Below are 16,978 nucleotides of genomic sequence, written 5' to 3'. Positions count from 1 at the left end.
CCATTTTTGTCCTCCACAAATGGAGGGGTTAGGATGATCCTATGGAGCTGATTTTTGGTACACCCCCCATCTATGTAAAGGACTTTCAAATGAATGGTTTGGATCATCCTAACAAAGTGGGCCCCCATGTGATTGGGCAAGCTAGCTCACCATAAGTTTGGTTAAGCTCACCAACAGTTTCCTCATATATATATATATATATATAAGCTCCTCTAAAAATTCTTTTAAATAGGGGAAGATTGACAAACTATGGATTGGACTTCGGAGGGTTAGGATCAACCTATGGAAATTATTTTGGGGCACAACCTACTTACATTGTGCTCCAACAAATGAAAGGTTTGATCATCCTATGAAGTGGCCCCATTCCACTTTTTTTTTTGAAAGAATTCTTGTTCTACAAATATGAGTTAGACGGTGGGACCCAGACCAACACCATGCCACAAATCCACAATACCTAGACCCTTGGCAAAGAACCCTATGTTTTATGTTTTCCCCGTCTAAATAAATCAACTTTCTTCCAAAAGCTTAATTTTAGAACTTCTCCTTAAAAAGAAAAGAGGTACTTCGTCACTAGAACGTCTCACACAAAAAGCATAGAGAGAGGGGGGATTTCTCACCATGGTAAATCTCTTTCTTTACTTGTGGAAAAGCTCCCATCTTATTGAATTTCAATGTTTTAGGTTTTCAGATTTTCTTGCTTCTAACAATGATCCCCACTTTTTAATTTGTTTTCTTTGTGGGCTTTTGGTTCTATTCCTTCTAATCGCGTTTTCATCAAAAGATGGTGTTTGTGGGATTTTTTTACTGCTTATAACGATGCTTGGCAACAAAATTCTTTGTGGGCCATTGTTGGTTTTTCCTTTTAACCATGACGATCTATGATAGAAATCATTGTATATATTTCCTTTTTTCCTTTTTAGAGAGTGAGGAGAGAAACAGTACTGGTATTGTGGTACGTTGTGGTTCTGATCATGTTGGACGGAATAAATCTTTGTGAATATTTGGTTTATTTGCATATAAAATGCTCAATGTGTGAATTTGTACTGTTATTGTTTTCACTTTTCTGATCAGGCAGAATTCTATGTTTAGGGTGTCCAACTGTTTTACCACTAAAATCTTCTGAATTTTCTTCTTCTTTTGATCACTGAAATTTGTGGGATTTGTTTTCTTATTTCTACTTGGAGATTTTTGTAGTTTTTTTTTAGTCATTTTGCCCCTAATAGTTTTTGATGAGCGATTCTCTCTGTGTTTTCATTTGATAGGTTCTTTTGCAGCCCGACCCATTTCTCAACGAACTCACTAATATGTATGAGCGTACCCAGGACAAGGGCTCTGTCTGGGTCACCCTCAAACGCTGTAAATTTCTATCTTTTTCTTTAAAAATTTATGACTTTTTTACTTCAATAAATGAATATTTGGGTTTTTTTTTTGAATGGCAATATTTGGGGTTCTATTAGGGTTCTGATTGTTATTTTATTTCACTCTGTATTGTAGCATCTCTAAAAGCTAAGGCTACAAGGAAGAAATTGGAGAGTCAAGGTGCTGATGTTGAATACAGATGTCTTGTTCGTGCCACCGATGGTAAAAAGACCATCTCCACTTCGGTATGCTGGTCGTCGATCTTTCTGTATCTTTTCACTATTGGTTTTCTCTTGCAAACTTGGATCTTTATGACATACATACCTGCACTTGCATACGTTCACAAACTGGTGCACCGATATATGTATGATTATCTGTGCATTTGGGCATTCATAGCAATGCATGTACATACATTTATACATCATCCGGAGTCATAGTTTGTATCTCACCACACCAACAAAGTTACGATTAATCTTGAAATGACCGGTAGATCTATTTTGGACTCTTAAGCACTGAATTATGAAATTCTAAGAGAACCCACATCTTTCACCTATTTTTCCTATTTCATATGTATGCAGATACTCTGTAGGTGGCATATGTAAGGCCTTGGGAATTAATATTGTTCTTTAACTAAGTGAAAGAACAAGTTTAAGGCCTTGGGAATTAATATTGTTCTTTAACTAAGTGAAAGAACAAGTTTTTAAAATACAAAGTACACAATTTTCAATCGGAGAATGCGCTCCATATTGTTAGGAGTTTAATTGATCCCATAATTGCTAATTTGTCTACCTTATGAATCACTCCGTGATGGTACAAAAGTTACTGCCCACTTAGTTTCTGAGATCAGGGAGAGATTGACAAATGTCTAGGAGCTTTGAGAAGAGTGGCTAACATGGCAATTATCTCCCTTAAACAATTTGATGGAGCTTAGCCTTTAGAGAACCCCCTTTTGATCCATATCGTCGAATGCGGATTAGGTCAAGGAGCTTGATAGTTGTTCATTAGGTGGGTGACTTCTTGTTAGCTTTCATCTTTCTGTGCTTTTCGTTGGACCTGCAAGAGGTCATGTGATTATCTTGTTGCCTATCTTGTCTGTTATTGTGAACCTTTGGCAGTTGGATATAAGCATTTTATAAAGCTTCAATTGATTGATAAGCATGAGGTAGTTTGCCTTCAACTATATGCGTTGCCCACTAGGTGGTAGTCTATATCAATTAAAAGGTGGGTCATGCCTATTACAATAGATGCCTCATTATATTACTATAAGGTCACTTTAAGTCATGACCTTCGGAAGGACACACCTCATTAAATTGCTATAAGGCCACTTTAAGTTGCAAACTTCGGAAGGTCTAATTTTCTTTTGTGGAGTTTTTGAAAAGTACATGAGTCTAGCATTACCGATTTGAAGAAAATAATTGTGCTTCCATTGTAGAGAAACAGAGGGCTAGATTGAGCTCAGCCCTCTGGAACAAGTGTATGGGGTCCACCATTGAAGAAAGGAATGCATGCCAACAAGCACACAATCATGATATTTGATCAGGATGATTTTGGGACATTTAGAGTCTTAGAGAGATGGTAGCGCCCACTAAGTGGCAGCCTCGTTAATCAAATGGTAGGATCAACACGGAGAAAAGAAGTTTGAATGCTTTATAAACAATTGATCTTGAAATGATTGGTAGAGAATGCGATCCTTGAAATGATTGGTAGAGAACCCACATCCTTGAAATGATTCGTAGAGAACCCACATCCTTCAAACCTTTTTCCTAGTCATATATGCGCAGTCGGTGGCACATGTAAGGCCTTGAGAATTTTTTTTTCCGTTTAACTAAGGTCAAGAATATGTTTCTAAAATATAAAGTACACAAAAATTTCAATTAGAGAATGCGATCCAAAAATTTGAGTGTGATCATGTGATCCTCTTTCTTTGTGATCAAGTTCTTCAGTTTGAGATGGTACACTCCCGTACTAGTTGGCCAGTAATATTGGATTCATTCAAGGCTTTTTTGGTTTTCGCCGTACTGTTATTTCTAATTGATTGGCTGGGATTTTAAGGCTATGAATGTCTTCATTAGCTCGTGTGCAACAGTTGAATAAGCCTGCTGACAAGTTTTTGAGAACTGATTATTGTGATGAGTATCCTTGATCCTTGTAGAAGTTGGCTTGAGTTTATATTATTAAATCTATACCTTAATCCTTAAATTCCCATTAGAATAGCACAACTCACAAGTGCAAATCCCTCTTGGATTTATTTCATGGACACCAACTGAGTTCATTGTTCTTGTGATGTATTGAGAATGCTGAAGGTGCATAAGGTTCCATGTTTAATTGTCTTTTCTTTAACAAGTATGTTTACTTATCCTTTCTTTACCAAGTATGATCTTAATTATTCTTTGCTAGAGATGCTTTTGAGTTTAGACCTAGTAAAAAAAACTAAGATTGTGTCTCAGTGCAAGCTTTCACGTGTTTTCAAACAAGATCTCGAAGTTAATAGTTGAGTCCAATTGAATATGCCTATGGTTAGCGGGAGTGATCTATTAGTTGGTGGCAAAAATAAAAGAATATATGCATGATTGCTGGCGATAGTGAGTGTCTTTCTCATTGTTGGCATTAATGGGAGTGTTATATGTTTTAACTCTACGACATTGGATGGTATTGTTTCCAACCCATACCTAACGGTATATTATGCCTATTTGCTGGGCATCCTCGTCTTGTATTGCATGAACTTCTAGAGGTGTGTTATGTGCAAGTTATTGTTAGTGGTTATGTGTGGTTTATTAGTGAGTCGTTGCTGGGATGATCTAATGTTTTAAGAGGATGTGTTTTGCGTCATGTTGCCAGCATGGTATGATGCTTGGTTTCATGAGTGCATATTAGAAGCGTTGTAGATAGTCATAGATTCACTTTAGATGAAATGTGCTTGCTTGATGGAGAAGGGGTCTTCATGTTAAGCTTGATGTTTTGTCCAACATTTTCTTGGTCGTGGAGGGATAACTAGTGCCGACCCCTACTAGTTTGGGACAAAGGCTTTGTTGAGTTGAGTTGTTGGAGGGATAACTAGTATTGCTTGTAAAGTAGTAAATTATTGTGATGATTAATTTGAAAATTGTTGAGTATTTTCTCTAGAATTGAGAATTTTAGTAAGTAGAATCATGGGGCAGTAATATTAATGCTGCATCCTTTATTAAGTCAATGTAATTTAAAGCACATCGATACTAGATAATAACTGTGTTTGAGGGTGAGTGGTAAAGATGATGTCTATAAATGTTCCCATATCATGTGTTAGTGGATCCATGCGTAGCCTTTATTACGAAAGGCTTTTGAATCTATTATGTGGGATCTTGTGTCGTGGACACTTAGCTAAAATTGCTTTAGGCCAAGAGGAAGTTGTTAGACATTGGTGTGGCCTTTTAGTAAATTTTACATGGATATGCTGAATACATTTTGATTTATACGTACTGATACTTATGATTATGTCTGCTTAATTTTTGAGATGTTAATTATGCTTATTATTCCATATTTATGATGATGCATGTTTATGAACTAGGATAATTAGTTAATTTAATGTATAATTGACTAATAATCATGACGGGATGATCTGCTATTCACACAATAAGATCAACCTCGTTGAATGGGATGAGGCTAATCACGCAGAGATGCTAAGTTTTCTTGATTCATCAGGAGATCATGATGAATGAATTCCTGTTCATATGCCACGATGGGATGTCTAAGATGACTCAGATAACTCGAGTCAATGTGGACTTATCCTGCGTGCTGTAATTAGTCGTCACCTAGTTTGAGATTGTTTTAAGAGGAATGATAGATGCAAGGGCGCCTTTGCATAAAGAGCCGGAAAAGGTCCATTGATTGGATCCACGTCATTTTCCGTTACCTTTTAAAATCGCTCGAGAAAGTAAAATTGTTTGCACATAATGACGTGAATCCAATCAAGGGCCCTTTTCCAGCTCTTTATGCAAGGGCACCCTTGCATCTATCATCCCTTGTGTTTTAATCTTTCTAAAATTACATCACGATGCATATATCCAATGACAGAGCCAAAGGTGAAATTTTGGATTTTCTCGAGTCGATAGGTGGTTAGGAATTTTTTCTTAATCGTTGCCCCCCCCCCCCCTCTCTCTCTCTCTCTCAAATCGACGATTTTTTTCCAAATTGATAGGTTTATTTAGCAATTTATTCGGGATTTTTCCTCCATATGCTGAATTAACATTCTTTTCTGAAATAGCCTTTAACCACATTAGCAAAATTTTCCTTGATCTTTGGCTTTTGGTTTTCTTAAAATGGCAAAACTGCCCATTCTATGCGATGTGGCGTGGAGAGATTTTTTCGGTTCCACTTTCTCTCACTCTCTCTGACTAAAAATCTAGATAAGGGAAATTAATCTCTCTTTCTTAAAAAAAAATCTGTTGCCCGTGGAGAGATTTTTTCGGTTCCAAACTGTTTTGTTGGGCCAACAACACATAAAAGGTTGCACCTCGTAAATCATCTCCATAGGATGATCCTAACCCTCCGATCTATAATGGGATTGCCCATTAGATTAGAGTGTCAGGATGTCCTATGGTGATGATTTACGAGGTGTAGACTGTAGACCATGCAGCGCAATTAGTGGGCCCCACCCATCAGAACATGATGTGTCAATAGTGGGCCCTACTACATCAAAACATGAGGTGTAAATTGTGGGCTCCACCTTATGGATTGATTAGGGGGAAGATGGTGGGCCCCATCTATCAATACATGAAGTTCAAAATGGTGGGCCCCAACATGCTATAACAACCAATTTTGCCCCCCTTAAAGCTACTTCCTAGCTCCGCCCCTGCATATATCATACTACACGTAGTATAGACCATTACCTACATGGACAAAGATTGATCCATAATCATATTACCTTGCAAGAAGTCGGTCTCATAGTTGACCCTTGTGCCCTACCAACTCTTCACAATGTTAGAAGGTTAAAGTTGGCAATCGCTACTTTGGCATGCTTATCTATGATTGTGATTGTTTTGACCTGGTAATACATTGAGAAAGCACTTAGATTGATACAAAATGGCATGCGTGCCATTTTGTAGATCTGGTTCTAAGTTAGAATTCGTGATTGCGATTGGATGGTCATGGCGTGCACTTATGTTTCTTTTCCAATCGCTACTTTGGCATGCTTATCTATGATTGTGATTGTTATGACCCGGTAATACATTGGGAAAGCACTTAGATTGATACAAAATGGCATGCGTGCCATTTTGTAGATCTGGTTCTAAGTTAGAATTCGTGATTGCGATTGGATGGTCATGGCGTGCGCTTATGTTTCTTATCTGACAGTTGTGTCAAGTATTTAGTCGGAGGTTTATAAATTGTTTCTAAATGTATTTATCTAGTTATATTTATTTGGATAAGAGAAGTTTGCAAAATATTTATTTACTTGATATATTGACAAGTGTGATGGAGTGAATCTCTTAGCTATTAGCTAATATTGGATTAAAGCCATTTCGCTTTGATGTTTGTCAGGCGAGTCTAGGGCATGCTAGATGGATTTGGGATGTTTATGTGCTGGTTAGATGGAGATTTAGTACAGTGCTCTTGGTGTTGTGAAGATGTCCAATCCCAAAGGTCTTACTTGTTTAGGTCTCAGTATGAGAGATTATAGTTATATGTTTAATTAGGAGCTAATTTGGATTGTTTTGGTGCCATCGGTATAATTACTTTCAATGGAAAGTAAATTGTTATACATCTGCACAACTGTAATTATTGATAAGATGAAGGGTTAATTAATAACTTGTAATATTTAGAGATTTTGAGGGTATATTTGAAATTATGACTAATCTCAATTTTAATATGATTAGTCAAACTGCAGTTGAGATTAGGAAACTCTGATTGGATTCTTTATATATGCCTTAGAATTTCATTTTAAATACACAAGCAATAAACTGTACTCCCTTCTTCTCTTCCCTATGTTCTCATCTGCATCTAACTTTGATATTTGCCTTCCATCTTCATTTGGTCTGAGATATAACAGGTATATGTCTACGAACACCTTAGCTGTGTAAATTTGATGAATCGACCATCTTCTACTGTATCTCTTCATGGTCTATTTGTGACAATTCGTGCATGATTACATGCCTGGTTCAAGATCCATGGAGAAAAATTTTGAAATACGCTTCCACCAAGCAATCAACTATCAATCCATGTAGAGCTATCTCTAGTAGTTGTTACTCGGGTTCGCTAGAAAATCCAGTCATATTGCCCTATCGGTATATATATGCATCGCCGACCATTGGATAAGTTGGGAGAGAGCTAAAGAGTGTCCTGAAATATTTTCTCCATCTTCCAATCCGAGTGGTTCCTGGTGTTGAGGTCCCCGATTGGTGTCATTGAGTCCCTTTCAATCTGCTTATGTGAGAGATTTAGTTGAAGAAGTAGGTCCATCCATTCAATAGGGCTGTTTTGATGGTGAATATAGATATGCTATAGGCAGCAATAAGTTGAGCCTTGTAATCGTGAATAATGCCACAAATACCATTGTGTCCTAGGTTGCCCTGTGATGCTCCATCGAAATTAAGTTTAACAGATCCATAGGAAGTCGGTGACCATCGAATGAAATGGAATTGGTGTGTGTGGGTTGGAGGTTAGCTTGCTCCGATAGAAGTAATGTTTTCAGATCTTGCTTTGTGAAAGTGTTATCCTTGTATAGATTCGCTTCAAAGATGATTTGGTTGCTGATCTGTTGCCAAAGGATCTTACTGCGGGTTATTTGGTGTTGGAAAATGGTTGCATTATGATCTTTCTAGATTATCCAGAGGGGTATGAAATAGCAAGCATCCATATGCCTTGGAACCGGTCTTTTCTTGGTTTAGACCAAGTATGCTCGAGGTGGAAGGTCCATTGCATGGTGGATCATATCATTTGAATTTGAAGGACAGTTGCAGAGGTAATGATCAATGATTTCTATGAAAAATGGTGGCATCTAGGGCACTGTTGGTCAGCTTCATATGGAAGCCGCCAAAGATTGTCCCGAGTGGGTAGCTTGAGGTGCATGAGTTCTAGAGAAAGTTATGAACCTTTGGGGCATGTTTGGATCTATGGAATTGAAAATGATGGAAACTAATATTTTCTTGGAAAGGCTTTTGCTGGAATTTTTTTCCCCAAGGTTTGGCTTGCATCAGTCATTTTTGGAATTTTAAGTCTATTATTTGTGGTTCCCTTTATTTCACCGTGATGCCCATTATGAGAAAGGAACAGCCTGCAGAGTCTTTATCTCGTGAAAGGAGAATTCCAAGCACTAAAAACACTGAAACATCTTAAAAATCTCTGAAACAGAGCAGGATCAAGCTAGAAAATGTGTTGTTGAAGAGAATCAGTGAGTCTTGAAGGAGAGCTAGGGTTTAAAAATCTGCAGATTTCTTGACGAAAATCTGCTGGTTTCTTGAGTTTCCTGAGCTTCTTGATGAAAATCTTCTGGTTTGTACGCTGTTTTTCCCGAGCTATTAGATTTAGGGTTTCCCCAACGAGATGAACACTGATCTGGTGGTTTGAATGCCCTTTTTTTACTTGAGTTGTTTGATTAAAATCTGTTTTTTCAGAGAAAATGCAGCATTCTTGAAGGAGATCTAGGGTTCCCCCAACGAGAAGCCGTTTTTTTCTCATCCCTCTCTAAGGTGCTAGAGAGAGAGAGAGAGAGAGAGAGAGAGAGAGAGAGAGGACTTAACGATTTCCTCCTAAACCTAAGATCCTAAACCCTCGAAGAACGAGAACTTTAGTTTCATGGAAACTAAAATTAGTGGTCTCCGTGGGTATTACTCATTCTTAGTTTTTGCATAAAACTTATTCTGAGAATCATAAAATCCGTCTTTATTGAGTTATCCAAACTGTAAAAAACCCACTTTTTAAGGAAATTTTTTTCTGAGAATAAAAAATACCTACATTCAAACATGCCCTTGGGGTGCAGGGAGTTGTCCAAATGAATTTTTAAATGGTTGAAGTTGTTAGTCAAATGTTGTATGATATAGGTGGGTGGTGATTAGCCGATATGTAGAAGCTATCGAGAAAGATCCATTGGAAGCATATTTCCATACCAAAGTGTTGTTGTGGAGTAATAAGTAGTGGTAAACTATGGAGTTCATCAAGAACGTCATGTCCCCGGTGCCTGAGAATGATATCATCTTTCCATCTAAGAGGTTGTTAAGACAATAATGAGGATACAAATGCATCAAGGCTAAGCTCGAGCATGGTTTTGTGGGTGGAGATTAAAGGTTAAGCCGAATTTACCAGTTGTCCCAGAGGTTAATGGAGTCTCCATTACCAATTGTGCAAAACAAGCCCAAGCGCAAGATATCTCGGGCTTTAAGAATGGTTCTCCAAGCGAAGGAGTCTGTGGGCTTCGGGCATACAGAGAAGAACTTTTGGGTGTGCAGGCATTTTGCAAAAATGGTTTGTCCATAGGGAGGAGGGATTTGTTAGAAGTTTTCAGCCTAACTTCATGACAATGGAATGTCATGTATTTTAGTTTTCGTATTCCTAAGCCACCCAATACATGTCTTTTATACTTTATAGTTGAATATATGTCTTATTTACCCTTCCAAAAGAACTGCCTTTGTAATTGCACGCATTTGTTAACGATGGATTGAGGACGGTGAAGCAAGACATCATGTGGTTTGGGAGACCAACGAGGACAAAGTTAATGAGGCATGGCTCTGCCGACACGATAGAGGAGTTTGCACTTCCAATTGTCATGGTGTGACTTAAATTTATCAATCAGATACTGGAAAATGTCTTTTGATTGACAATTCTGGAGAAGGGACAAACCAAGGTACTGAGCATTTTGAAGAAATCAAGGGATGTTTAGGCTTCTTTTGAAGCAGATGTTGGATTCAAGTGCTAGTTTCGATTCAGTTTCTTGTTTTGTGGCTATTATTCTCTCGTGAAAAAGATAGATTAAACTTTCACGTGAAATTAATCCAACAGTTAGGAGGCGAGACCTTCTGTTTCTCTGACACAACCCAGACTGTAAAGCTTCCCTTGGAAAATGAAGGGTTTGGTTCACAAGATCTTGTTTATTAGACATATATCTCTCTAAGAAAACGGGTGTTATTTAATACCTCTAGTGCGCCAGTTTGAAGAGGGAAGAAAACGTTAAATTTTCCCGTGGAGAAGAAGAATAAAAATCTGTGATTCTATGTCTGTGTGAGAGATATATGATCTTGGCCCTGATAGAATCTACCCTTCATTTTCTAAGCCTTGTAATCCTTACCGTTCATATAGTCTATGTGAGAGAGAGACAAAGGGTCTCACCTCCTAGCCGTTGGATTGCGCTAGTCATCTTTATACACGTGAAAATTTAACTTTTTCTTCTCTCTTCATACGATGCTCTAGAGTTATTATATGAAACCCTGCTTTCATATATATATATATATATATATATATATATATATATATATATATATATATAACGAGATCTTGTGAATCAAACCCTTCATTTTCCGAGCCTTGTAATCCTTACCGTTCATATAGTCTAGAGGATCTCGCCTCCTAACTGTTGAATTGTGCGTGCCATCTTTATTCACGTGAAAATTGCTTGTGATTCAAACCCTTCATTTTCCAAGCCTCTGTCTCTCTCTCACAGAGTATATGAACGGTAAGGATTACAAGGCTTAGAAAATGAAGCGTAGATTCTATCAGGGCCAAGATCATGTATCTCACACAGACATAGAATCGTCGACCTTTATTCTTATTCTTCACGGGAAAATTTAACCTTTTCTCTTCAGACTGGCCCACTGGAGGTATTAATTGACCCTCGATTTCTGAGAGAGATATATGTCTAATAAACGAGATCTTGTGAATCAAACCCTTCATTTTCCAAGGGATGCTTTACAGTCTGTGTCAGAGAAACAGAGGGTCTCGCCACCTAACCGTTAGATTGATTTCACGTGAGAGTTTAATCTGTCTTTTGTATGAGAGAATAATCACCGTGAATCGTCTCGATTCGGTTTCTAGTTTTGTGCAGATTGCCGCTATATATATATATATAGCAATAGATTTATTCCAAATACATTGTTATGTGTGCGCTTTCAGGTTATTTAGCTAGTGTACACTTTTTAGTGATGCGTTTGTGTGTGGAAGATGTGAGGCTAAAGCCCACAGTTGATGGTAGTCATGGTTCGAAAACTCTTCATGATTAGAACAGGCCAAGTTGCTCAATTTGACAGAGTTCTAGGATCATGGTAGAAAGAACTCACTGATTCTGATTTTAATTAGAATTACTAAGAGGTTTCTTGTCAGCAGAAATCCAAAATTGCAATCAACAGTATATGTTCAAATGCTCCTTCCTCACATTTCACAACACACCGGCACAACATTTGACCACATGTTTTCTTTTTCTCCACTCTATTTTTAAAAGAATTGTTTGGTGGGTGGGGCATTAGTATTTCTTCTTTTCTTGAATATGGACCTTTGCTCAGTTCTGCAGCCTGCTGATGCTGTAGTGAAGATCATATTGAGTCCAATTTTTAGGCCATGGCATCTGCATGGTGAGACCCACCACCAGATGAACAGTACGTAGTACGTACCATTTTTATATAATGTAGATGGGTCCCATCCTCCTAGACCCTCACTTTCTCTTTGCCCTAGCCATTCAAACTCTTCTCTTCACCAGGAAAAGGCTTGGATTTTGAATAACTTTTAAGATTTAGCTACAGATTAGTGAGATTTCCCAGGTGTTTGGGAAGTTTGATTATATCTGCAGGTTTGTTTGTTTTTCCCAAGTAGAAGCTCGCATACCATATAAAAAGCAGTGGAAATTATTTAAAATATGTGGGGCCGGGATCCACAAAACTGTGCTAGGAATATTGGACTTCATGCTCGTGTTTTTACTTGGATAACATTTCGCCCACTCGTAGCATTCGAGCCATACCGGGTTATAGGAATTTTGGCAACTCCAACCAGAGTGGTAACTTTGTGATCCTTTGAATTAATGCAGCAGTCCCATCATTGGGTTCTCCATTGCAAGCGACATAATGTTAGACGCATCCATAGTCTTGGGTGATGGCTTCTCCTTGTTAGAGATGCAGGCAAAACCCCAATCAATTTTTATTAACAGACAATTAATATTGCTCTTATTTCCTTTTGTAGTGGATTTGTCATTAGAAAACATTAATAGAATAAAAACTGTTAAAGTAATTTTTCTCTTTTCCTTGTAAAAAAAGAAGAAAATAAAGGGAAACCATTGTTTATTTATTTGTTAAAGGGTTGGATTGTTTTACATTATGTTTAGAATAAGATATATTTAGGGAAATGATATCTGCGCCAAGTGTTTCAATAAACATGCGCTCCACTTGTTTGTCGTGTAGTATTTAAAGGGTTTAAAGAGCTTTTTGAGAACCGTAATATCCTCTGAAATCTTTTTAAATACTAGACAACAAACAAGTGGAGCGCTTGTTTATCGAAACACCTTGGCGCAGATATCATTTCCCTATATTTAAGGATAATCCCTTTAGAATAAGATATATTTAAGGATAATCCCTTGTATGATGAAACTATTTGGCGTAGCCGGAAGCGCGAAGAACAAGTCGAGGATTGATTGTCGTCAACCACCGATCGGATGGACCTTCGAATCCACGAAGGGTTGTTCCTTGAATTCACAAAGAACGAGATTATCCACTAAGGGTTGTTCTTTGAATCCACAAAGAACGAGATTTCCTTCTAAGAAGAAAGAGAAATTAATATTTATTCAAGCAAATGGAGATAATTGTCAATCGTGCAACACCCTTGCACGGTAGGGCATATATATAGAAACGGTAAGACTTCCTTCTCTTCTCAACTTCTAATCCCAGCTATACTCAAATATCTAAATAGATATGTATCCAACTTCCTATCATATCTGAACTCTTGTTCACAATAGATGCAAAACAGTAAACCTACAGAAACGTGTTGTGGATGCACTATAGGATTTTGGTAAAATCCTTATCCTAAGGTAACTAGGAGATGTGGGCTAATAGGCCACATCACTATTTTTCTTCTTTTTTTTTAATAACCCACAACCTCAATATCATAATTGTTGGTAGATTGATTCTTTACGTAGACCATGTTGTTGCTTTATGTTATATTTGTCAAACAAGCGCCAATTGCTCTTTTCATCTTGTGAGTTTATCTAAAAAAATTCACAAAATGTTTTCTGAAAACTCTTGACTTCTACAAAGCAGAGCAATCTGATTATCATTGGCAACCATTCTTAACTATGGTTTTTCCTTCTTTGTACGTGTTGCTTTTTATCTCAGCTCTCTTCTAAGGATCATCAACGGTTCCAGGCATCTTATGCAACGGTTCTTAGAGCCCATATGAACGCTCTGAAGAAGAGGGAGAGAAAAGACAAGAAGAAGATTGCAGAGGGAGATAAGAAACAAGGAGGGCATTTGAATAAACCATCTTCTAAGCCATCAGTATAAAACCTCTTTTCCTTACATCTCTGATATATTGCGTCCAATTAGCTTTTGAAGAGAATTTTGTCTAGAATTTCTTCAAATGCCCAGTAGTTGAAGTGTTGAAGAGATGTGGGCTTTTGACTTTTCATGTGGATTTGTGAAAAATGTGAAACTTTTGTGAAATCAAGCAAGGGATTTTGCATGTGTTTAGCGTCTGCGAGAATGATTTTGGCTTTCTTTCCTCAATTGTTGAGAAGTAATTAAAGGGTGCATAAAGCCAAATTATAGTATAGAACTTTAGATATCAGTTGAATGCAATATGTAAATTAATCATCTAAATTTAAACGTGATGTTTTAACTCCAAATCATGGTTGTAGATGCTTGCATATGTGGGACCTTTCTCTTGGGAAGGTCCGTGTTTTAACTCTAATCTTTGGGAAACAACTTATGGTCATTCTTACCTTTACTAATAGGAGATTTTATAAGGTGCACGAGCGTTAAGTCAGAGAAGTAATTAAAGGGTGCATAATGCCAAATTATAGTTTAGACCTTTAGATATCAGTTTAATGCAATATGTAAATTAATCATCTAAATTTACAGGTGAAGTTTAAACTCCAAATCATGGTTGTAGATTCTTGCATATGTGGGACCTTTCTCTTGGGAAGGTCCATGTTTTAACTCTAAATCTTTGGGAAACAACTTATGGTCGTTCTTACCTTTACTAATAGGAGATTTTAGGAGGTGGTGCACGAGTGTTTAAGTCCAATGTAGGACTTCATGCCCTTGATATTTGATCCAACAGGATGGAACTTCTGTAGTAATGCGTACGACTATGGTGTTTGGTAGCATAACAATCCCGGGAGACTACTGGACAAGATTCAAAGATAATTATTACTTGTCACGTGACGTGGCTCTCATGTTCCCTACTTATACCTTCCATGCCAAATTTCTCAAAAAGGAGGAATTTGGCAAGTAGAATTTTGCTTTGGGAAATGATATCCCCCCCTCTCAATGTTATCCGTTAACTTTCAAAGGTAAGGGAAAATGTTAAAGGGGGTGAATTTATCCTCAAGCAGTGACCCATTCTCAGGAAAACGTTAGGAGAGGGGGGGGGGGGTATCATTCCCCTTTTGCTTTTACTCTCTTCCCCTTGTCTCTTCTCTTTCTCTATAGTGGTAATGACACCCCCTCACATTACTATACGAGACTGGCAACCGAACAATACTTATCACTATTTTACCTGGTAAATCCTAGGTAGATCTAACACTACAAATGTTTGTCTCCTTCCTATTGACTACTCATTATTGATGCTCAATCACTTTAGAGCATCAATTTAGATCGTGGCGATCCAACTTTGAAGAAAATCGGGTTTTATCAAGTTTCTTTAGTTTTGAATAAAATATGATAAAACCACTTATCGGAGGCCATTCAATCCGGTCGGTTGGTAGTCGGAGAACACGTATGATGTTAGATAATCTTCCTTCGCCACTCCTTCACAAACACAAATGGTGATAGGGACCAATGTTTCTCTTCACGTGGATGATAAGAGAAACCAAGAACTTGATGTGTTTTTTGATGTGCGTATGGAGGGAACTGGGAAGGCTCTATTTATAGAGTTTGGGAGAGGGGTGAGAGACTCCACATCGCGTCTCTCTGCATCCCTATCTCTTAATTACCCTTCTTTATTTTCAAGTCACGTTTGTCATCTTCAACAAACTTAATACCCATAAAAGTTTGTTATAAAGGCATGACTTTAATCTTAAACTTAATAGGCATAACAGTTTGTTATTAAGCAAACTCTCGTCTTAAAGAATTGATCCCACCAGTTATTTCCGTAAGGCCATTCTCCCACTTAGCCTATGGAAATCTCAGGACTAGCCATAAGGAACAGATCTTAAGCAATGCCGACCATTCCATCCAGCGAAAACCACCAATAACAAATCATGTAACCATTGGGTCACCAACTCTACCCAATAGCCTACCACATGATCATATTATTGGCAATCTCCACCGACATGCATGAAACATAAACATGATCCTTGAACAGTCATACAGACATTCTGCCTCTTACTAACAATCCATAAATGCGCACAAAACAAATGGAGCGGCATAAAATAAATACTAGAATCAGAAACTGAAAGTGATCACATAATGTATCTGAAAACAAAAATTACATACTCCCACTATAACAGGCTATTGAAACTGTCAACCAAACCCATGCGTGCTACATGCTCTCTAAAGAGCTTTGGTGACAAGCCTTTAATCAAGGGATTTGTTAACATTAGTGCGGTGTGAATGTGCTCCACAGATACAAGCTGACTCTATACTCTCTCTCAGAACAAGATACTTGAGATCTATATGCTTCGACCCGTCTCCAGACTTGTTGTTCTTGGAAAAGAAAACCGCAGCAGAATTGTCACAGAAAAGTTTCAGTGGCTTCTCAATATAATCAACCACATGAAGCCCCGAAATGAAATTCCTCAACCATAAGGCATGAGCCAAAGCTTCACAACATGAAATAAACTCCGCCTCCATAGTGGATGAGGTTTTAATCCTTTGCTTAACACTCCTTCAGGAAATTGGTCCTCCTGCAAGCACAAAAATATAGCCAGAAGTGGACCTGTGGGTGTCCAGACAACCTACGAAGTCAGAATCAGAATAGCCAATGACCTCAAGGCTATCTGACCTCGATCCCGACCAGGGTCACTTTGGTACCTCCCAAGCATGCCAACTGCAAAAGCTAAATCTGGACGGGTACATACCTGAGCGTACATGAAACTTCCTACTGCTGAAGCATATGGAATCTCCTTCATCTCTTCCCGTTCCAGTGCGTTCTTATTACATTGTAACTGACTGAATGTGTCACCCTTAACCAAAGGGGCAGGACTAAGGGAGCACCTTTCCATGCCGAATCATTTAAGGACTTTCTCTGTATAGGCCTTCTAAGATAAACTTAGCAATCCTCGAGTCCTATCCCGTTGGATCTTAATTCCTATGACATAGGACGCTTCACCCAAGTCTTTCATATCAAAGTTCCATGAGAGGAACTTTTTCCGTCTCGTTCAGCATGCCCAAATTACTGCTAACAAGTAGTATATCATCCACATACAACACAAGGATGATGAAATTGCTCCCACTGACCTTAAGGTATATACATTGGTCCACAGTGTCTTCTTTAAACCCAAAACTAGACACCACCT

The 16,978-nt window shown here is 38.0% G+C and overlaps 1 protein-coding gene across 2 annotated transcripts; it reads left to right on the top strand.

Annotated features, from left to right (window-relative positions):
• Positions 1 to 466: 466 nt before the first annotated feature.
• On the top strand, positions 467 to 13,980 carry LOC143861116 (Signal recognition particle, SRP9/SRP14 subunit). Of its 2 annotated transcripts, none has more exons than XM_077372024.1 (4): positions 467 to 621; positions 1,263 to 1,356; positions 1,495 to 1,604; positions 13,635 to 13,980. In XM_077372024.1, the coding sequence occupies exons 1-4, from the start codon at positions 619 to 621 to the stop codon at positions 13,800 to 13,802; spliced, it is 375 nt and encodes a 124-aa protein (XP_077228139.1). In that variant the 5' UTR covers positions 467 to 618; the 3' UTR covers positions 13,803 to 13,980. The 2 variants fall into 2 exon arrangements, with proteins under 2 accessions (XP_077228139.1, XP_077228138.1); XM_077372023.1 differs by lacking the exon at positions 467 to 621 and adding an exon at positions 799 to 952.
• The last annotated feature ends 2,998 nt before the right edge of the window (positions 13,981 to 16,978 follow it).

Source organism: Tasmannia lanceolata, unplaced genomic scaffold, assembly GCF_043159265.1.
Source record: "Tasmannia lanceolata isolate RefF3 unplaced genomic scaffold, GAP_Taslan_0.1 ptg000037l, whole genome shotgun sequence".
NCBI lineage: Eukaryota > Viridiplantae > Streptophyta > Magnoliopsida > Canellales > Winteraceae > Tasmannia > Tasmannia lanceolata.
Note: the sequence above shows the minus strand (reverse complement) of the source record. Positions and strands in the feature narration are given on the sequence as shown.

Coding starts and splice junctions, on each gene's coding strand:
- LOC143861116 (XM_077372023.1), top strand. CDS start 869: ATGACGATCTATGATAGAAATCATTGTATATATTTCCTTTTTTCCTTT. Junction 953..1,262: donor GAAACAGTACTGGTATTGTG/GTACGTTGTGGT, acceptor TTCATTTGATAG/GTTCTTTTGCAGCCCGACCC. Junction 1,357..1,494: donor CTGGGTCACCCTCAAACGCT/GTAAATTTCTAT, acceptor TCTGTATTGTAG/CATCTCTAAAAGCTAAGGCT.